Below are 22321 nucleotides of genomic sequence, written 5' to 3' on the forward strand. Positions count from 1 at the left end.
CACCTCTGCGGTGGCCTATCTAAACCGTCAAGGAGGTACACGGTCAGACACTCTCATGGAGGTGGCATCAGACATCATAATGCTAGCCGAAGGTCATCTGTTGTCCTTGTCAGCGGTACACATAAGAGGGATAGACAACTTTCAGGCCGATTTCCTCAGTCGTCATACTCTTCATCAAGGGGAATGGATGCTCAACAGGAAGATTTTCAAAATGATAACAGCTCGATGGGGCATGCCTCAAATAGACTTGTTCTCAACAAGATCCAATCGTCAGGTCAGAATGTTTGCCTCCCTATGCAGGCTAGACAATCCAGACATACTGGATGCCCTTCAGGTACCGTGGACATTCGACCTGGCATACGCATTTCCCCCATGGAATCTATTACCCATGGTGATAAGAAAGATAAGAGAGGAAGGGGCAAGAGTTCTGTTTTTGGCCCAAGAGGCCATGGTTTTCATGGCTCAGAGCCATGTCGGTTACAGACCCGTGGATTCTGCCTCTGGCCGACAACATGCTGTCTCAAGGTCCGTTTTTCCATCCTCAGGTGAAGGGCATGAACTTAACTGCCTGGAATTTGAGAGGCAATTACTAAGCAGGAGAGGGTTTTCTAGTGGATTGATAGATACCCTTATGAAGAGTAGAAAGCCTTCTACCACCAAAATTTATGTTAGGATCTGGAAAAAATTTCTTCAGTTTCACACTACACAAATTTCTTCAGAGGTGCCTATATTTTCAATACTAGAGTTTTTGCAAAAAGGACTAGAATTGGGACTTTCGGTTAATACTTTGAAACTTTGAAAGTTCAGGTTTCAGCGTTAGGGGCCCTCTTCAGTTATGATATCGCAGGTGATAGATGGATATCCCGTTTTATATCTGCATGTGAACGGTCGAAACCAATAAATATTCCACAGGTGCCCCAGTGGGATCTATCTTTGGTCCTGGATGCATTGACACAAAGCCCGTTTGAGCCTATTCATGCAGCCTCATTAAAGAACATTTCATTGAAAGCAATATTATTAGTAGCTTTGGTATCAGCTAGAAGAGTGAGTGATCTGCAGGCGTTGTCAATCGATCCTCCATATTTATCTAACACACCTGATAGAATAGATTTGAAAACAGACCCATGTTACCTACCTAAGGTGGCCACTAGTTTTCATAGATCCCAAGAGATCCTATTACCTACCTTTTATAAAGACCACTCATCTCCAGAGGAAGTAAGACTTCATACCCTAGATGTTAAAAGGACTATTCTAGCCTATTTAGAGAGAACTAGGGACTGGAGGAAGAGTAGGGCCCTGTTTGTGTCTTTTCAGGGTAAAACCAAAGGATCCAGAGTCACGAAGGGGACGTTATCTCGTTGGATCAGAGAAGCCATAATCTTAGCCTATAGGGCCAAAGGAAGAGATCCTCCAATGCATGTGGGGGCACATTCTACAAGGGTCGTGTCAACTTCCTGGGCAGAAAGGGCGAACGTGCCAATAGAGCTTATATGTAAGGCCGCAACTTGGGCTTCGCCGGGCACCTTTTATAGGCACTATAGATTAGACCTATCCGCGGCTTCTGATCTAACCTTTGGGGTTTCGGTTTTTGACTCAGTTAACCCACCCAATCTATAGTCTCTGAAAATCTCTCGTGGGTGCTGTCGTGGCGAATGGAAAATACCGGATTACTCACCGGTAATGCTCTTTTATAGAGCCCACGACAGCACCCATTCACATCCCTCCCTTTTCTTTATATAGTTGCACGTGGTGCTTTTTTGGTGAGGTGTAAATATTAGAAGGATATAGTATAAGGTTGTAAATATGTAAATAGGTATGTATACCTGAACCTATTAACTAAAACCTGGCGGCGGTTCCTCCTATTCTCTGTAAAACAACTGAGGAGCGAGGGGGGGCCGCCCCTTTTATCTCTCTGTAGGTTTCCTGTTCCTAGGGGCGGATCCCCTCTCTCGTGGGTGCTGTCGTGGGCTCTATAAAAGAGCATTACCGGTGAGTAATCCGGTATTTCCTCCCATAGCATCCAAGATAAGCTGATCCAGCTTCTCTTCAAATAAACGCCCTTTCTGGTAAGGAAGAGATGTCAGACTTTTTGACACAGAATCCGCCTTCTATTCTCTGAGCCATAAAGATCTTCTGATCGTGATGGCATTTCCCGCAGACAGAGCAGCACAGTTATCCGCATACAAAGAAGCGTGTACCAGGTAATCGCCTGCCTGAGACATTTGGCTAGCCAGCTGAGCTGCCTCTGGAGGAAGATTACTGCTCTGAATGGAATTAGCCAAGGTCTCCGACCAGCAAACCATTGCTTTAGCTACCCACGTTGCAGCGAAGGAAGGATATAGAGCCGCACCTGAGGCCTCGAAGACGGATTGAGACAAATTTTCTATCTGGCGGTCGTTAGTTTTTTTAATAGATGATCCGTCAGGCACAGATAGAAGGGTTTTGGATGCCAGGCGAGAGAGACTGGCGGGTTTACTACAGGGGACTCGGCCCAATCTTTTCTCAGATCGGCTGAGAAAGGGTACTTCGCCTCAAGCGGTTTTTGTCCCATAAAGCGCTTATCCAGTCGTTCCCTGTGCCGATTAATTATATCCCGAAACTCCAGGTGAATGTTCTATGAGGACGCTTGGCTTTTTTATTTTCTTGAAGCACACAGTGTGATCCCGTAAAGAGCCAGTCTTCATCAACCTTCAGAGTTTGGTTGACGGCCTCAATCAGAAAATCGACCGTCCTCTGAAGGTCTGGCGAATCCGGATCTAAGAAGTCCGATTCATACTCAGAATAGAGTTCGCTATCACCAACTGGAGAGGGAGAGCGAGAGACGGGGCTCACGGACGCCAGGGCACGTGACCGTACAGGAGACGTACTACATATCCGTTTCCTGGACACTTGTACGTTTCTAGATTGTGCAGCCCCTGCTAGCAGACTGTTCCCATGTAGGGCAGGGGCCCTCTGCATCAGACCTACGAACACCACGATCCCCAGAAGGAACACTGAAGAATTCAAGCGGTTTGGCCAGAGAAGTCATAGATTGCGACAGAGACAAGAAACACTCAGGGGGACTAAAGACACTGGTCTTCGTGTCAACGGGGGGCTCCTGAGCGCATTTGGAGTCACAGGCTTTGCAGAGCGGCGAACTCTTGAGCTTTTGGAAACGCAGACTGAGCTAATGCAGCGCTCCTTACTCAGGTCCTGTGTCCCAGCCACGAGACTCACACTCCGCGTCGCTATCCGGGCAAGCAAGAGGCTGAGCATCTGGAGGCCCTGTCAATTTGCGACAGGGTGTAGGTACATGGCCGATGAGATTTCATGGGCAACTCTTGTTCAGAACGAGAAGCGCCGGAAAAGTGGGAGGGGCCACCGGAACCCATCATAGTGGGGATGGAGCTTCGGCCTGTACAAGGCCAAAAGCTGGGGACTAAATTTTTACCCAGGCCCGAAAAACAAAAAAACGCCCCCACTGCCAGGAAAAGTCTGCTGCCTGTGCCCGGACTGCTCAGAGCCTTCCCCCCACCCCCCCTCCTTCTCAGCGCTTTCCCAGGAGAGGCTGGAGATGTCCTTTGGATGATGCTGCAGGTATCTTCGCTGTAGTTCAGGTACCTCCGTTGTGCACCTGCTGTCGCTGGTTATTTTTGGACGGTGCAGGGATAAGGTTGAAAACCCTCAATCCACTCTCCCTTTCATAGGGAGATGGAGAGGAACCGTCCGCCTCCTTGCTTCATCCCCTAGACCAGGGGTGGGCAATTAATTTTGCCATGGGGCCGCATGAGAAAGTGTGATGGGTTTAGAGGGCTGAACTAATATAATTACCGTATTTTTCGGACTATAAGACGCACCGTACCATAAGGTGCACCCCAAATTTGGGGTGAAAATTGCAGAAAAAAAAGATTTTTTTATAAGATGGGGGTCCGTCTTATTGTCCGAATTTACAGCATATTACGGTAAGATTCTTACCTGAGGGCTGGCGGTGGCAGAGCAGGGTCACAGGAGGCATGGTGTCGGCAGAGGTGGGGTGATGCGGTGTGGCCTGCAGCGTGCACCTGAGCAGGGTCCCTTCCTGCTTAGGCGGGCGACGCCATGGCCTGGTGTCCATGGGAGGGTTGCAGCAGTGGTGCGGCGGCGGCAGAGGTGCGGTATGGCGTGCGCAGGGTCCCTTCCACCGGTGAGGTGACGCAGCGGCCAGGAATGCGATGTGCGCACCAGAGCCGGGTTGAATAACGGTTGCGGCGGCCATCTTCCCGAGGCCGCGCGTGCGCAGATGGAGTGCTCTGCTTCACGAGGCTTCAGGAAAATGGCCGCGGGAGGCCGTGCGTGCGCAGATGGAGATCGCGGTGGCCATTTTCCTGAAGCCGAGATCTAAATCTGCAATCTCGGCTTCAGGAAAATGGCCGCCGCACTCTCCATCTGCGCATGCGCGGCCTCCCGCGGCTATTTTCCTGAAGCCCCGTGAAGCAGAGCACTCCATCGGCGCACATGCGGCCTCGGGAAGATGGCCGCCGCCACCGATAAATAGGTAATCAACCCGGCTCTGCTCCTCCTCAGAAAGCGGCTGGCCGAGCGGTGCCGAGGGTGGCTGTCAGAAGTGACAGCTAACTGGCGGGCCGTGTAAAATCATCAGGCGGGCCGGATGCGGCCCGAGGGCCGCATCTTGCCCAGGTCTGCGCTAGACAGTGGTAGAGCAGCGGGGGCTGCACGAACGCCAAAAAAGAGGATGCCTCCGTGCATCCAAGGGGTTTAATCCTGGAGGACAGGACTGGTTGTCTGGCATTAGGCCTGGCTGCAGAAGAGGATACATAGAGGTGACACTCCACGTGCTCGTCTGTTGATGGTGCGGGGAGATTGGTGCCCTTTAAGGGACCCGTCGCCCCTAAAAATCAGCCCAGGCATAACATCCCACGTTGCAGGAGAGGATATGTGGAGGCGACACTCCACGTGCTCGCCTGTTGTTGGTTCGGGGAGATTGGAGCCTTGAAAGGATCCGTTGATCCTTTGTCCAGGTAAAAAAAATCTTAAGAATTAAAAATTAAAATAAAACAGAGTTTTTGGTCTGAATAGCAGGACCCGTGTGCCTCCTGCAGACACTAAGCAAGAACTGGTTAGCTGAGAGCCAGCAAGAGGGTGTATACTGCAGGGGAGGAGCCAACTTTCTTTGTATCACTTAGTGACAGCCTCCTAGTGGCAGCAGCATACACCCCACGATCTGTGTCCCCCAATGAGGCGAAGGAGAAACAACATTTCCCTCATGCCAACTTTATATTAACACCATTTGTATAATGGTATTTGATTTTGTTAGTATTTTAGGAGTTTTAAAAATGTAGCAGTAATTTTTCATTTTTTCAAGGAAATTTACAAAATGTATTTTTGTTAGGGGCCTATCCAGGTTTGAAGTGACTTTGGGGTGCTATATATTGGAAAATGTCCAAAAGTGATACCATTTTAAAAACAACACCTCCTGACATACTGAAAACTGCAGTCAGGTAGTTTATTAACCATTCGGGTGCTTTTCAGAAATTAATACAAAGTGGAATGACAGGAAGGAAAAAGTGTATTTTTTCCACCTAAATGTCGGTAACTTCTGAACAGGTCAGTGTAGCCAGCAGACCCTAAGGCCATTATTTGGTGTGAACTGCCATGGCAAACATCAGAATCACACAATCATGATCTCAGGGTGATGGGGATAAATAGAGAGAAGCCATATTCTGTTAACCATTTATATGATGTAGTCACTATTCACAGCAGCATCTAAGTGGTTAAGCACATATGGATGGTGCCAACACTGATTGTGGCTGATGCAGCAAGTTGTCAGCTATAGTGTACAGCCAACAGCTGCTGGACTGTCACCTGTATGGGGATGCTATTCTCTTATATCTCAGGTCAGTAAAAAAACAAAAACGTATTGACAGTCATTAAGGGGTTAAGTATATTCTTGATGCTCATTAATATTTATAATAAATGCTGAAGATAGAACCATAGAATTTGGTCTGAAAATGTCATCAATAACCTTCATTTTGCTGACATTAGCAACTTAATGGAGAATAACACTAAAAACATGGTCTTGGTTATTCCCAAAAACACAAGTTATTCCCTATTCATAGCGATCCCGAGAATACAGGGCTGCAGCACTTGTCTGGAGCAAATGTTCGATTGCAGATCCATCCGCTGTCCTTAGAACCAGCAGAAATAGTCCTGTACTCAGGATGCCCTCACATCACTGCATGCAAAGTATACACACAAATGTTTGCTACACAGTACACACACAGGCAGCTCTGCTGCACATACACACACGCGCGCGCAGCTTTTCTGCATACACACGCGCGCAGCTCTGCTGTATACACACAGGCAGCTCTGCTGCATACACATATGTGCGCAGCTCTGCTGCATACCCACACAAGCAGCAGCTCTGCAGCATAAAAGACCTCTGCAGCATAAAAGACCTCTGCAGCATAAAAGACCTCTGCAGCATAAAAGACCTCTGCAGCATAAAAGACCTCTGCAGCATAAAAGACCTCTGCAGCAGGCATCCTACACCGATTTGAATCAGTGCTAGTTTAGTAAAAGGTATAGACTTCTTATACCCATACTTTCCAATTTTCTCAGTCTTTGTTGGTTATATTTCATTCCTTGAACACCAAGATTTTTTTTCTCTTACTATTGATGCTTATTTTTCCTTATCTTATACTTATCCTTCGAATGCAAGACTCTAAAAAGTCAAATGCTTTTTTAAATTTCACACACACACCATAAAAAAATAAAATCAGTTTCCACAGTAGTCTAAAAATCATACACCAGGGGGTCGTAGCATATGACAGTGAACCTTTTATTTAGCACCATTTAGGACCGTGTATGAAAACATCTTAGAACACATGAATGAACGATTCCTAATAATACATCTGGTTACTTTTCATTATTTTTAACGTATAGATCACGACTTCCTATGCATATCTGGATACTGATCTGTAAGAGACAAGTCAGTCTTGTGCTAGATGTTCTCACTGGACAGTTACACGTGGTTTATATCTAGCCCCATGATATACTTATTGCTTTAGAGTAGGTCTGATCCTGCTATTCCATCTATTCTTCATATTGAGCAGTTGACATACGCTGCAGAAATCTGTCACCGAATGCTCAATATTATGCTCCTGCAAAGTAGAAACCGTTATACAAAAAAAAAAAAATCAATTACACTATGGACACAAGTAATACCTTAGCAAGAGCAGCACAGCTCTTACAGATGTACATGAGGAGAGGACCCCTTACAACAGGGGTGTGCGGCTTACAATGACAATAATATTGGAAATGACCAGGGAAAAGTGAGAAGATAATACATCATATTTACAGTGATAACAGGAAGTTACTTGAACTGATAATGCTTCCCTTTCTCCAAGAAAGGTATAGAACAAAATTTCTGTGTAGAAAAGAATTGGAAAAATATAAATACATTTTTTTTTACGTCGATTGGACTCAAATTTTTTACATACAAAATAAGCAAAGCAATGAATGAAATCAGCAGCAATGATAAAGTGGAATTCGAAAGATTAAAAGCAAAAAAAAATAAAAACCTGGAAAAGGCCCACTTTCGCAACTCTTACTTTATTGTTTTCATGCATCTAAAATGATAAATGAAACAACTTTGCAAATCGTCCTGAAGAACAATCTCCTTCTGTTTTGTGTTTACAGCTCCCATGCAGAACTATGCAGGGAAACAGACAAGCTGTGTAGTCTGACCCTGCAGTCACAAAGTTTCATCAGAGATTTTTTAGAAAAGTTTCAGAGTTTGGTTTGAGTTTCACGAGTTTTTCTCAAATTAAAAGAATTGATGGCGATTTCTGAAGCTTTTGTCGAACAATCCGTGATACACGGACAGAACGCAGACGGCATCCAAGTGTTCTCACTTGCAATGGCGAATTTGATTCAAGACTCGGACCAAAATGGGACATGTCTCCGTGATTCTGCGCAAACATTCAGGTTGCAAAAATCAATGGATGTGAACAACCCCACAGATAAGATTTATACCTGTGTTATCCTATGAAAAAAGTGCTGCCTGAATGAGCCAAAAAAAAGCAGATGAAAGACATCATGATGGCTGAATCCATCTGCACAAAGTTTACCATGGAGACACATAGCAGCTGTAGTCCAAAACACGCATATATTTATTATTTTTCTACCGTTCTATTCTTATATTAATATATATATATTATACATATTTATTTTTTTCTTCAAAGTTTCACTTTTTTAATTTTAGATGCACTGAAACAAAGAAGACACTGCCTTTTAGAGATCACTGTAATAAAAGGTCAGTATATCAGTAAATTCAACTTTTCTCTGTGATTGTTTTAAAACCTTCTGAAATCTGCAGTCGCCAATAGCAAATTCATAATGAAATTAGTACTGGAGTTAGTGACCACTTTACAGGCGCAGTCAGATGGCAGTGCAAGTCAGAGCGATATAGGACTGCAGTGCGTGGCCTGGCCGGCGGATCTCCCTACCCGAGTGTGACAGCTTCATGTTTTTATGCAGCTATCATGCTTGTGTCGGGAGAGCCGCCGGCCAGTCCATCCACTACGTTCCAATTTTGATCCACGGCGCCGTCTGTCTGCGCCCTATTAGTGATCCACTCTGTTCCGGTCACTCCATTGTCCCATATAACAGTGCTTTTAATCTCTGAATCCCACAGGACCAGAAATCACTTTCTCTGTGTATTCCCATCAGTCACATCTCTCATAAAAACGCACCACGAAACCGATGACATTTTAAGCAATGGCCTTATGTATTCTTGAAAGTGGCTCATATTTGGAGCTTCAATTGAAGTGGAGAAAAAAAATGTATACTGTCCAACCTATATATCCTGTGGCAAAAATTTGTTGCAAGTAGAAAGTGGAGTGCTTAGCATAGAGCGATCAGACAGAGGCACCTGCGGTTAAACCAGAGAAGATTGCAGCCAAAGTTTCAGGAAAATGTCTTATTTTGTTTTCTGATTGCTGGAGAAACTAGAAATAGTTCCCTAAATTTTTTTTTTTAGCAGAGCAGGAAGAAGCAACTTGCAGAAAGCAGGCAGAATCAGATTATTTACAAGTAGTACAAGCGAAAAAAATCCATACGCATTGCTAAATACATGTAGTAATTAGAGTGCTTTGCACCTACGACGAGACCAAGCTGCTTCGGCGGCAGATTGTTTTATCTGTACAAAATATGCAAGTAGTGCACAGTTCACGTAGTGTGAGAGTTATTGCACCATGTACTAAGTATGGTAGGTAGACACCAAGAAGTAAAATCAATCTTGATGTAAAAAAAAAAAAAAAAAAAAAAAGTCAATCAGGTGAACTTAGTCTCATGGCCACCGATGCCAAGGATGGCATCGATTTGCTTGCCAGAACCCTCTGATCACTTGGTACTGTATGAGACTTTAATCCAAATGGTGTCAGCTTGGGCATTGGTCTCCAAAACACATCTGAGGTCACTGTTTTTTCAGTATTCTCACAAGTTGATGCAAACGTAGGAGGTCCGCTTTGAGCTCCTACATCAGGCAGAGGTGGTTCCCTTCTTGCTTCCACTTCACAAGCACCAAAACCAGCCTCCCGATTATACTTGCTGCTATCCAGGATTTCACCCTCTTCTAAATGCATAACAAAAGGATTAAAGGATACGTTTTTTTCCTTTGCTTCTTGCTCTTCCTTGCATTTACCTAAAGAAAAAGGAGACAAATCTCTATCTGCACGTTTACTTGTGCTGCAACGGGATGCTGTGTCCGATCCTGGGAAATCAGAGACAGAATCCAAATTTTCAGAATCATTGTTTATCTGCTGATTAAGAAATGCAATTTCATCGAGAAGAGATGTGAGGGTTTCATCCGCTTCTTCTAGATCCCCCATGGTATCGGATAATTCACTCGGGTCTAAACCTGCCTCGTCGATGGCAGAAGTTAATTTCTTCAGTTCCAGATCAAGTCCAGAATCCCGAATTTCGTCAAACGTTTTATTAAGGGCGTCATTGCTCGAACTGACAATTTTGCATTGCAAGGAGGCGCCGGTACTACTGCTGTCATTTTCCAGGGATGCGTTTTCAAGGAGACTTGAGTACGGATTACAGATTTTACCTGTTGTATCGGTAAGACTTTCCTCCGCTTTGTCCATATGAATAGAAGTAGATGGTATACATGACTCGGCAGTCACAAAACTTGCCTCTTGGACTGACGCATTACCTTTCTCGGCTCTTGAAGTGTATGCATCAGAATTGCATACCCTCTCGCTATCAGTTGTACCAATATCCAATTCCAGGCCCAAGTCTAACTCGCCTCCTTGAGCTAAAGATGTCACGTTCACTATCTTTGGCATCATGGACAGGTCATCCACTTCTTTAAAAAAAAAAAAAAATAGTTATGGCACTGATAATAATCAATAAAATACAATAATTAGTGAATAGATTTTAGTCTCTCGTCCTTAGACCGCAGCACCTCAGAGCTTATGGAAGGAGATAATGGAAGAGATTTATGAGCCAAAAAATAAAGTGACTGGTTAAGACTGGAGAGTAGAGGAGAGGACTAATCATTACATGTTTAGTGGATAGTCTAGGCTTGGTTAATGGACCAGTATGAGCTCATGCAAACAATTTGTATATCTACAAAGCCCGAAACATGTTCTTTTAATTTTTTTCGTGTATAAAAGTGTAATCAAAAGCAATGAAATATAGCTAGTGATAAATGATTCATTCATGGCCGAGAGTTGAATATCTATGTGGTGGCAAAGACGGCGGAAAACACTTTACACTATTCTGTAAGTCCCACAGAAGTTAATAAAAGCAATGGATACAGCATAGCTCAACAGCGAAAAATAAGCACAGACATGAAAACATTTACGTACCAGACACTGAGAAAGGAGGAGTCAGTGTGGAAACGTCACCGGGCATGGCAGATAAGGAGATGGGGATAGGGCTGTGTCCTACAATATCTTTTAATTGTATTGTACTCGGAAGCTGAATTACCACAGAAGTCATTCCTAGAAAAAGGTCATGAAGAAGAATGTTAGCCTACAGAGTAAATGATTTGGGTTTTGACTCTTAAACAAATGGCAATGAAATCTGCCCAGAAAACAAAACAAAAGAGAGTCTTACCAGACTTGACTTGTGCAGGACTTAGATCTGCTTTTATGACTGTCTGAGGAATCCCAGCGAGCTGCCCTGCTACTAGATTATGTTCCACTTGTGCTGTTGGTGCCATCAATGTATGCGAAGGTGATAAAGAAACACCGGGAAGCTGTTTTCCTGCAAAAAAACAAAAAATTATTGGCTTAGACTTAATCCCAATTTAGCTTTCTTGAAGCCGAGTCATGAATAGAGCAGAATTGCGCAAGCATAGCCTCTGCTCCAAACATTATCTATAGGACTGTGGGGGACAGCGCTCCACTATTTCCATCAATCCCTCAGATGCATAATGGAGCAAAAGCGGCACAGGAACATTCAAGACACGGCTGCAGAGCGCAAGGGGGGTCCCAGCGGTCAGACAGCCTGGTGATCACAAATTAATCCTCTATTTTATGGATAGAAAATACTGTATTTTTCAGACTACAAGAAGCACCGGACCATAAGACGCACCTAGGTTTTAGAGGAGGAAATTAGAAAAAAAATTGAAGCAAAAAATGTGGTCAATTCTGTACTTAAACATCCTCTATCCTGGTATGCATGGCCCCCTCATCCCTAGCCTGGTATGCATGTCCCCCATTATCCCTATCCTGGTAAGAATGGTCCCCCTCATCCCTATCCTGGTATGCAGGGCCCCATCTTGTCCTAGTATGCATGGCCCCATTCTTATCCTGGTATGATTGGCCCCCATTCTCATCCTGGTATGCATGGTCCCATCACAACACATTAAAAAAAAATCCAAAAATAAACATTACACTTACCTTCCCGGCGCTCCCTCGCAGCGTCTTGTTCCGATGCCAGCAGCTGCTTTATGCTTGTAAGCAGTGCATGGCAGTGACGTCTTGCAGTGCTTACAAGCCGAAGAACAGCTGCTGGAATACTTACTGCTCTGCACGCCAGGACTATGTGCATGGAGGGCAGTGAGTATTCATTGCTCTTTAGTAGCGAGCACAATGTCAGCCGGAGCTGCCGGCCTCCTGCAGCTGCCGCCTTCCTGCTGCTGCCGGCACCCACGTGTGCCCGCTACTTAAGAGACATGAATATTCACCACATTCCACTCCCATGGGCTGCTGGCATCTGAACAAGTGGCTGTGAGGGAGCACAGGAAAGTAACTGTAATGTTTTTTTTATATTCTGATGGAAGATGGAACCATGCATACCAGGATGGGGAAGGGGGCCAATCGTAACAGGATGTTATTAAACAGAGATGAATATTCATTGCCCTCCATGCCCATGGGTGTGGAATGAAGTGAATATTAATTTCTCTTTAGCAGCGAGCACAGGAGTTAGCCGCAGCCGCCAGCTGCTGCGTCCAGTGACCCGCTGCTCCGCCGCTGCAGCTCCCCCACCACCTCCTCACCAGAGCCAGTACATCCGGACTATAAGATGCACCCCCATTTTCCTCCACATTTTTGAAGGAAAAAATTGTGTCTTATAGTCTGAAAAATACAGTAATTAGATTTTTTGGTAATATCCCTTTAACTAGGCATTTCTTAGGATAAGGTTGGGGCCCACATACCTTCTGTTGAAAGCAACAATGATTTTCTTCCAAGTATGATAGGTTTCTTAGTTTCGCTAATTAGAGTTTCATAAGATTCCTCTCCCAGCTTCACAGGAAGAAAAGGCTCTCTTTTTGGTATAGGAAAATGTTTAGATACTTTGTGGAAAGCATCGTCCTCCTCCAAGTTTTTCTTTTTCGTTTCTGCCTCTATAGCTTTTTCCTTTGCACATTTATATTCCACTTTCTTCATTACAACCTCTTTTGATTTTCCTGCGTAATTATAAAATATAAGTCTTATGATTGTTATTTTCTTACACCTAATAATACCTGCAAACAGTATGTTATCCAAAACAACATAAGGATGGTTGTGCGGTATCAAGATTCCTACAGTTACATTTCCACCTTTATTTTATTTTGACATTTGGAGAGAAAGAGAGAGAGAGAAGAGAGAAAGATAAAAAGAGAAAGGGAGAGAGTGAAAGAAAGAGAAAGAGAATGAGAGAAAAATAGGGATTTTTGTGTGTACTCACCGTAAAATCCTTTTCTCCGAGCCGCTCATTGGGGGACACAGGACCATGGGTTATGCTGCTGTCACTAGGAGGCTGACACTAAGCTGAGACAAAAAAGGGTTAGCTCCTCCCCTGCAGTATACACCCTCATGCTGGCATCCAGAGACCCAGTTAAGTGCAAAAGCAGTAGGATAATGAGAACAATATATCAAAAAACATTGGAACATAACATGTCAAACAACAGTCAAAGACTAAAAAAGATAACTAGCCGTAAGGCTACCAGGGTGGGTGCTGTGTCCCCCAATGAGCGGCTCGGAGAAAAGGATTTTACGGTGAGTACACACAAAAATCCCTATTTCTCCTTCGCCTCATTGGGGGACACAGGACCATGGGACGTCCCAAAGCAGTCCCTGGGAGGGAAACAATACAACCAAGTAACTCCGTGTACCATCTGACTACAAATGCGCAACGGCCGCCTGCAGGATACACCTGCCAAGGGCCGCGTCCGCAGAGGATTGGATGTGAACATTGTAATGCTTTGTGAAGGTATGCAGGCTGGACCACGTTGCGGCCTTGCAAACCTGCTCCGCTGATGCCTGGTGCCGGATGGCCCAGGAAGCACCCATCGACCGAGTGGAGTGAGCTCTAATCCCTGCCGGGATAGGACTGCCCCTGACCCGATAGGATTCCTGGATAGCAGATCGGATCCATCTGGCTATCGTGGATTTAGACGCAGCCAAACCCTTTCTGTGACCCTCCGGGAGCACGAAAAGGGCGTCCGATTTTCTGAAGTGCGCCGTTCTGGAAATGTACCTCCTGAGGGCCCGTACCACGTCCAGAGTATGGAGAGCCTTCTCGACCCTATGTTTGGGCTGCGGACAAAAGGAGGGAAGAATGATGTCCTCGTTAAGGTGGAAAGATGATACCACCTTTGGAAGAAACGCCGGAGAAGGACGTAGGACTACCTTGTCCTGATGAAAGGCAAGGAAAGGTGCCCGGCAGGATAGAGCGGCGAGCTCTGAAACCCTTCTGATGGACGTCACCGCTACCAGGAAGGCGACCTTCCAAGAGAGGACAGAGAGCAGAACGTCTTGAAGGGGTTCGAACGGCGGTTCCTGGAGAACCCCCAGGACCAAGTTGAGATCCCAGGTCTCCAATGGCATCCTGTAGGGAGGAACAACATGGGAGACTCCCTGAATGAAAGTCTTGACCTGAAGGTTGATGGCGATCCTACGCTGGAACAGCACGGATAAGGCTGAGATCTGACCTTTAAGAGAGCTCAGGGCCAAACCGGAATCCAGACCAGACTGAAGGAAATTCAGGATACAAGGGATAGAGAACCTGAGCGGAGGGTGCCCTCGGAGCCTGCACCATGAGAAGAAGGTCTTCCAGACGCGGTGGTAGATAGAGGCGGAAGACGCCTTGCGAGCACTTAGCATGGTGGGAATGACCTGCTGAGAGAAACCAGCACGAGTTAGAATCCAGGTTTCAACAGCCACGCCGTTAAACGTAGGGCCCCTGAGCTCTGGTGGTAGATCGGTCCTTGGCGAAGTAGGTCTGGGCGGTCTGGCAACCGCAAGGGAACGTCGGCTACGAGCTGGACGAGTCCCGCGTACCACGCGCGACGAGGCCAGTCTGGAGCGACCAAAATGACCGGAACTCCCTCCGTCTTGATCTTTCGGATGACCTTCGGCAGTAAGGGAAGGGGAGGGAACACGTATGGGAGCTGAAATTGATGCCACGGAAAAATCAGCGCGTCCACTCCTATGGCCTGGGGATCCCGAGATCGAGCAATGAAGTTGTGGACTTTGGTGTTCAATCTGGACGCCATCAGATCCACGTCCGGGGTCCCCCAGCGAAGACAGATCTGGTGAAAAACCTCTGGGTGGAGTTCCCACTCCCCCGAGGCAAGGCCCTGGCGGCTCAGGAAGTCCGCCGCCCAGTTCTCGACTCCCGGAATGTGCACCGCCGAGATGATGGAGTGGTTGGTTTCGGCCCAACGAAGGATGAGGGAGACTTCCCGCATCGCCGCCCTGCTGCGGGTACCCCCCTGGTGGTTGATGTAAGCCACCGCCGTGACGTTGTCCGATTGGACTCGTATTGGGTGACCCGCGAGCAGAGCGTGGAAGTGACTCAGAGCAAGTCTGATAGCACGAATTTCTAGAATGTTGATGGGGAGACTGGACTCCTGAACAGTCCAACGGCCCTGGGCAGAGTGGTGAAGAAACACCGCCCCCCAGCCAAGAAGACTGGCGTCGGTGGTCACCACTAACCAGCGGATCGGAAGGAAGGACTTCCCCTGGCGAAGAGATGGTCCCAGGGTCCACCAAACGAGAGACTGTCTGACCCTTGGGGACAGGGGACAAGGGTGGTCGAGAGAAAAGGGATTCCTGTCCCAGTTGTCCAGCAGAGCCTGTGGCAGGGGGCGGAGGTGGAGTTGAGCGAAGGGAACCGCTTCGATTGCCGCAACCATCTTTCCCAGGATCTTCATGGCGAACCGAATAGTTCGCGGGCGAGAATGGCAGAGCGTACGGGCCCCCTGTTGGAGCGCTTGGACCTTGGACCGAGGAAGCAAGACCAGCCCCCCCTTGAAGTGTCCAGGATCATTCCCAGAAAGGAGATCCGACGGGCAGGAACGGGAGAGGACTTGTCCAAGTTGATCAGCCAGCCCAGGCGCGAAAGAGAATCCAGGGTAATGTGGACGCTTGACTCGCAGGCTTGGAAAGACGGGCCCTTTATGAGGAGGTCGTCTAAGTACGGTAACACGACGACCCCTCGAGAGTGAAGAATGGCCATGACAGCCGCCATGACCTTGGTGAATACCCTGGGCGCCGTGGCGAGGCCGAAGGGTAGGGCCGTGAACTGGAAGTGATCCTACAGAATGGCAAAGCGGAGGAACCTCTGATGAGGCGGGAAAATTGGGATGTGAAGATAGGCATCCTTGATGTCTATCGAGGCCAAGAATTCCCCTCTTTCCATGGAAGAGATGACCGATCTGAGCGATTCCATCCTGAAGTGCCGGACTCTTACGCACTTGTTCAGGAGCTTCAGATCCAAAATGGGACGCACCTTCCCGTCCTTCTTTGACACGACGAAGAGGTTTGAGTAGAAGCCTTTGAACCTCTCGTGTTCCGGGACCGGAACAATGACCCCGCTCTGGCGGAGGGAGTGGATGGCGCAAAGAAGGGCGCGAGACTGAGCTTCCGAACTGGGGAGACGAGAGGGGAAAAACCGGGTTGGAGGAGGAGAGGAGAACTCTATCTTGTAGCCAGACGATACCAGATCTCTGACCCATTCGTCGGAAACTACGGAGAACCAGGCTTGCTGAAAAAGGAGTAGACGACCGCCTACTCTGCTGGTATCGACTGGCGCCGTTCCCGAGTCATTGAGACGGGAATCTGGGGGGTCTCGAACCTCTGGTCCTGGGCTGCCTCGGTTTTCCGCGCCAGGAAGGATTAGGCCTAAAGGATGGACGAGCGTCTCTGTCTGCGCGGGCGGAACGGTCCGATCTGGGAAGACCGGTGGGATTGGACCAGGCTGAGCTGGTACGAAAAGGCCGAAAACGAAAATAAGGCTGGCGCTGGAAGGCCGCCTTGGGCCTCTGTTGGGGAAGAAACTTGCTCTTTCCCCCTGTGGCGTCGGAAATAAGCTGGTCAAGCTTTTCGCCGAAAAGACGCCCGCTTTGAAAAGGGAGAGAAATCAGGGATTTTTTAGATGAGGAATCTGCGCGCCAATCTCTGAGCCAAAGGGCCCTTCTAATAGCGATGGCGTTGGAAGCCGCCGATGCTGCGCAGTTCGCCGCGTCGAGAGATGCGAACATCACATAATCACTGGCCATGGCTAACTGTTTAGCCAGGTCCGCCATTTCAGAGGGGAGATCCTGTTCATTAATGGATTTCGCTAGGGCATCCGCCCAGGAAACCATAGCCTTGGTCACCCAAGCCGCGGCGAAGGAGGGAGACAGGGAAGAGCCAGAGGCTTCGTACACTGACCGAGCTAGAGAGTCTATCTGGCGTTCAGTGGGACTCTTAATTGAAGCGCCCTCCGGGACTGAGAGAAGAGTTTTAGAAGCCAGGCGCGAGACCGGAGGATCTACGGTAGGGGGATCCGTCCAGTCTTTCACGAGATCAGCCGAGAAGGGATACTTGGAAACCAAGTCCTTCTTACCCGTGAAGCGCTTGTCTGGGCGCTCCCTGTGACGCCTGACTATATCCAGGAAGGCTGGATGAGAGGCAAAAGATTTGTGAGAACGCTTGGTTCTGGAAAAGGAGACCGCGTGTTCCGGAGCGGAATTAGAGTCGTCATCCACCTTAAGTGCGTGATTGACTGCTACAATAAGGGAGTCAACCGTAGCTCTGAACTCCGGAGCCTCCGGGTCCAAAGATATCTCGGACTCATGTTCAGAGTCGTGAACGCTGCGAGCCCCCAAAGAGGGAGAGCGAGAGGTGGAGCTGCCAGAGTCTGAGTGGCGAGGAGAACGCTCAGGAGAGGTAGTACGGATCCGTTTTCTGGATGACCGTGCCTCCTTAAGAGGAGAGCGGCCCCTGCTGGCCGACGATTCCCCTGCTATGGAGGGATCTCTTAACACCTGTAACGGATTGCCTCGTTCCCCGGGAGGATTTTGAATGGATTTGATGGCGTTAGCTAAAAAATCCACGGACTGTGAAAGCGAGGCGACCCACGGGGGGGACTAGGTACGCCGGAGTCGGTGGCGGTGGAGGGCTCCTGGGCACATGGGGCATCGCAGGCAGAACAGAGGGGAGAGCTTTGAGGCCTGGGAAGTGGGACCTGGCAGGTGGTACACGCAGAAAAAAAGGTCGTATGCACCTTAGAAGATTTTTTAGACCTTGACTGCGACATGATTCTAATGCAGAAAAAACACAGGGTCTATAAAAAGAAAACCGAGCCAGAGAGTGCGGCGCTGCAGAAGGGAGCTAACGATGTCTCCTTACCCCGGTCCTGTGTCCCGCAATCCAGGAGAGACGAGCTGCTAAGGATTCCCCTCAGAGAAGAAGAAGAAGAAGCCGGCTGCACGTGGCCACTGTGACACCCGGAGATGCGACAGGCAGGAGCTGCAGCGCTGTAGTGAGGAGCAAGATGGCCGCCGAGATCAGGAGAGAGATCTCGGTGGCTGCGAGAAGCGCCAGGACCGGGTGGCGGCGCCGCTGTGACGCTGACAGGAGTGGGCGGAGCCTAACAGCGGCGACCAGCGGCTAGGCCGAAGCCGGGGGCTAAATTTTCGGCCTCGGCCCGGCGCGCGGCCGCAAGAGCCGGAAAAAGACGGGGACACCGCCCAACGAACAGTATCAGCCTGCAGATGTGCCCCAAGTTTGCGGAGCCCTCCGGACCGCCAGCGATCCCCCCCAAACCCCCCACCGGACACTTACCCTGATATGGAGGTGAGAAGGAAAAAATCCCCATTTCTCCTTGCTGGATTCTGCCATGTAATAGGGACGGTGCAGGGGTTGGGAAGCCTCTATCCACCGGCCCCGGATGGGGGGTGGAGAGGAACCGTCCACCACCTGAGTCACTCAGAGCATTGGTGATGCAGTGTGGTCTGCACGGACGCCACGGGGATAAGGCCACTGTACAGCCGAGGGTAGAACCTGGTGGACAGGGCAGATGTCCGGCAATAAAAAAGGAGCCTGGCTGCAGAGGCGGATACTGGAGGTAAAAACACCAGTGCTCGTCTGTATAAAAAGAGGGGAGATCGGGGCCCTTTAGGGGAGAAACCGTCGCCCAAAAAAGGACAGCTCAGGCAGTGGCTCCCACGTCGCAGGAGAGGATACGGTGAGGTGAAACTCCCGTGCTCGCCTGTTGTTGGTTCGGGGGAGATCGGACCTTAGAAGAATCCGTCGCCCCCTTCGTCCGGAATAGATAAAAGAAAAAAGAAAAAATGGAAAAAAAAAAAGAAACCATAAGGAATAAAAAATCAGTGTGCCTCCTACGGACACTAAGCTTAAACTGGGTCTCTGGATGCCAGCATGAGGGTGTATACTGCAGGGGAGGAGCTAACCCTTTTTTGTCTCAGCTTAGTGTCAGCCTCCTAGTGACAGCAGCATAACCCATGGTCCTGTGCAGGGCCGGCTCCAGGTTTTCGAGGGCCCCGGGCGAAAGAGTCTCAGTGGGCCCCCCCCCTTTAACACATACCCCGATTTATGATGCACAGATACGGCAGAGAAATGTATAGTACAATGCCAGATTTCACTTCTTACATGAGTGACAGCTATTGTAAATTCTACAGTGTATATATACAGGACAGGAGGAGTGGTACTGTGCAGTGTATATATACAGGAGGAGTGGTACTGTGCAGTGTATATATACAGGAGGAAAGGTGCTGTGCAGTGTATATATACAGGAGGAAAGGTACTGTGCAGTGTATATACACAGGGGGAGAGGTGCTGTGCAGTGTATATATACAGGAGAGGTGCTGTGCAGTGTCGTGAGCAGGGCGTTGTTGTATCAGAAAATCTTTTCTATTTTGAGTTTTTCTATGAAGCAAAGACTTTTGTACATAACAACGTTGTTTGGTTTTGCGGCCCCAACAGATCTGTGCTACAAAGTAACAGGCGGCTCAGGCAATAATGAGGGACCTGATGCTGAATCCTTTCCACAAACCCTAATGACCCAATTAGTGCCCCGTCATTAGAACCTCATTAAACGCCTCCCTGTCCCGAGCAGTCATGTACAGTATGGGGGGATCCTGCAGCCCACCCCCTGACTGCTCCATACCATACACTGCCCTCTGTCGCGCTCACTATTATCCTGTGCATTTCTCCTTCATCGTTACCCCATGTTACACTTGTCACCCTCCACTACAGAGTAGCAGGGCAGCCAATGTCACAGGTCACCCCCTCCCGGACCCTAATGGCAGCAGGAAATGTCTGCTCCTCTATTGGGTTGGAACCTGATTTAATCAAGGAATAATGTGGATTGGTTGCCGGTGGCTGCAGGGGAAGGGTTAAGTGATGCCATGTCCTTGGTGGGAGCAGTGGCAGCTGCTGGGACCTGGACAGACACAACCAATGTTGCTGTGACTGCACAGTGTGATGTGGAGGAGAGAAGCTGAGACTCCGGAGCAGAAATCACCCACATGCCAGCACTGGGCAGAGTCCCTCCAGTCACCAGCCTGGGGCCACGGGGCCCCAACGTACAGCCCACAGCTCAGTTTTATCCATGGCAGCAGCTCCCCTTCCTCCTGGCATCGGGTTAACCCCATTTATGCGGGTCGGATTGTTATCTTTAAGGTTTAGCAATAACCTTCATACAGATGGGAAGGGGTTAAGCTTCTTCCTACCCCACTGGTGCAGGTTTGGTGCAGCATGTATTCTGGGAGAGCTGGGTGGCTGCAGGTTGCAGGCTGCACCCCACCAGCTGCTCCTCCAGACATCACCCACATTTTTAGGCAGTGGAGACAGACAGCAGCAGACTGAGCCACAAGTCCATCTGCAACCACGGCTGGATACCATAGCACTCAGTCACTGGTAGGAGCTCCGGAATCTGCCTGATAAGTTCAGCAGCACTGCAGCCAGGGAACATGCTCTCTCTGCCCACAAACAATGTCACACTGGCTGCATTCTCTTAACCCCTATGTGTGCCTGTCTGGCTGCACTGACTGAGTGAGAACATGCTTGTGTCAGAGCTGGCACATAGGGGTTAAGAGAAGGCAGCCAGCAGTGACTTTGTGGGCGGAGAGATCATGTTATCTCCTGCTCTGCTCTCCCAGCTGTATCTATGACAGCTTGAGTGGGCCCCCCTCTCTCCCCAGGGCCCCGGCATTTGCCCAGGTGCGCCGGGTGCTGACGCCGGCCCTGGTCCTGTGTCCCCCAATGAGGCGAAGGAGAAAGGAGAGAGTGAAAGAAACAGAGCGAGATATAAACAGAGATAGAAAGAGTGAAAGAGAAAGAAAGCGAGAGAGAAAGAAAACGAGAGAAAGAAGGAGAGAAAGAAGGAGAGAGAAAGGAGAACGAGAGAAAAAGAGAAAGAGAGAAAGAAAAAGAGAAAGTGAGAGAAAGAAAGAGAAAGAAAGAGGGAAAGAAAGAGAGAGAGAGAAAGAGAGAAAAAAGGGAAAATTGATGGAGCGCGCCATACTGTGAAGTAAACGATGTCTGGGATACATGTGGAGGGCGCAGCTTCTGCTGGTGAGGCACTGTCATGGAGAGGGAGGAAGGAAGGAATCCGGCACAACCATCCATGGGTAAAATCCAGTTTAATAACAAGCCATGAAAAAGAAGGATCCAAGGAAACCATATAAAACCTGACGCCTTTCTGGCGCAACACTAACCAGTGTTGCTCCAGACACGCGTCAGGTTTTATATGGTTTTCTTGGATCCTAGTTCTTAATGGCTTGTTAGCATAAGGATGTGATCGAAGAGGGGTCCATCAGAGAATGAAGGGGCTGAAAGCATCTTTACACCGCATTCCAAATTATTATGCAAATTATATTTTCCTCCAATTTTCCTAAAAGGTCGATGCAAATGAGTCAGTATAATGTTCAAGTCATCAAGGATAAATCACATTTTATAGGACGAAATGAGAACAGTATTTTCTTCACACTAAAAAAACCTCATAATACATTGTTCCAAATTATTTTGCACAACAGTTTCCATACATTGCAAAGGTTGTAAAGAACATAAAATGGACATTTGTTGAATTTGCAGCATTAACCCCTCTCTGACCTTAGACTACTATCCCGTCGAGGTTCCCTGGGCCTATCTGACCCTCGATGGGATAGTACGTCATAGCGATCGGCCGCGCTCACGGGGGGAGCGCGGCCGATCGCGGCTGGGTGTCAGCTGCCTATCGCAGCTGACATCCGGCGCTATGTGCCAGGAGCAGTCACGGACATGATCGCGGTGTGCCGGCGGTATAGGGAAGCGTCACGCAGGAAGGAAGCTCCCTGCGGGCTTCCCTGGGACCCCCGCAGCAACGCAATGTGATCGCGTTGCTGCGAGGGTCTCCCTACCTCCCTCCCTGCTCCAGGCCCGGATCCAAGATGGCCGCGGCATCCGGGTCCTGCAGGGAGGGAGGTGGCTTACCAAGTGCCTGCTCAGAGCAGGTGCTTGGTAAGCCTGCAGTGTTGTAAGTAAGATCGGTGATCTGACAGAGTGCTGTGCAAACTGTCAGGTCATCGATCTGTGATGTCCCCCCCTGGGACAAAGTAAATAAGTTAAAAAAA

The 22321-nt window shown here is 48.4% G+C and overlaps 1 protein-coding gene across 2 annotated transcripts in view; it reads right to left on the reverse strand.

Annotated features, from left to right (window-relative positions):
* Nucleotides 1-6803: 6803 nt before the first annotated feature.
* MGA (MAX dimerization protein MGA) overlaps nt 6804-22321 on the reverse strand; it is a 168879-nt gene continuing 153361 nt past the window's right edge. For both annotated transcript variants that reach the window (XM_069732533.1, XM_069732532.1), the window contains 4 exons: nt 12653-12904; nt 11107-11256; nt 10857-10991; nt 6804-10351 (listed from right to left, as the gene is read on the reverse strand). In XM_069732533.1, coding sequence (XP_069588634.1) covers nt 9309-10351; nt 10857-10991; nt 11107-11256; nt 12653-12904 — 1580 coding nt within the window. In that variant the 3' untranslated portion in view covers nt 6804-9308. The remainder of the gene's footprint in view (nt 10352-10856; nt 10992-11106; nt 11257-12652; nt 12905-22321) is intronic.

Source organism: Ranitomeya imitator, chromosome 1 (genome assembly GCF_032444005.1).
Source record: "Ranitomeya imitator isolate aRanImi1 chromosome 1, aRanImi1.pri, whole genome shotgun sequence".
Taxonomy (NCBI): domain Eukaryota; kingdom Metazoa; phylum Chordata; class Amphibia; order Anura; family Dendrobatidae; genus Ranitomeya; species Ranitomeya imitator.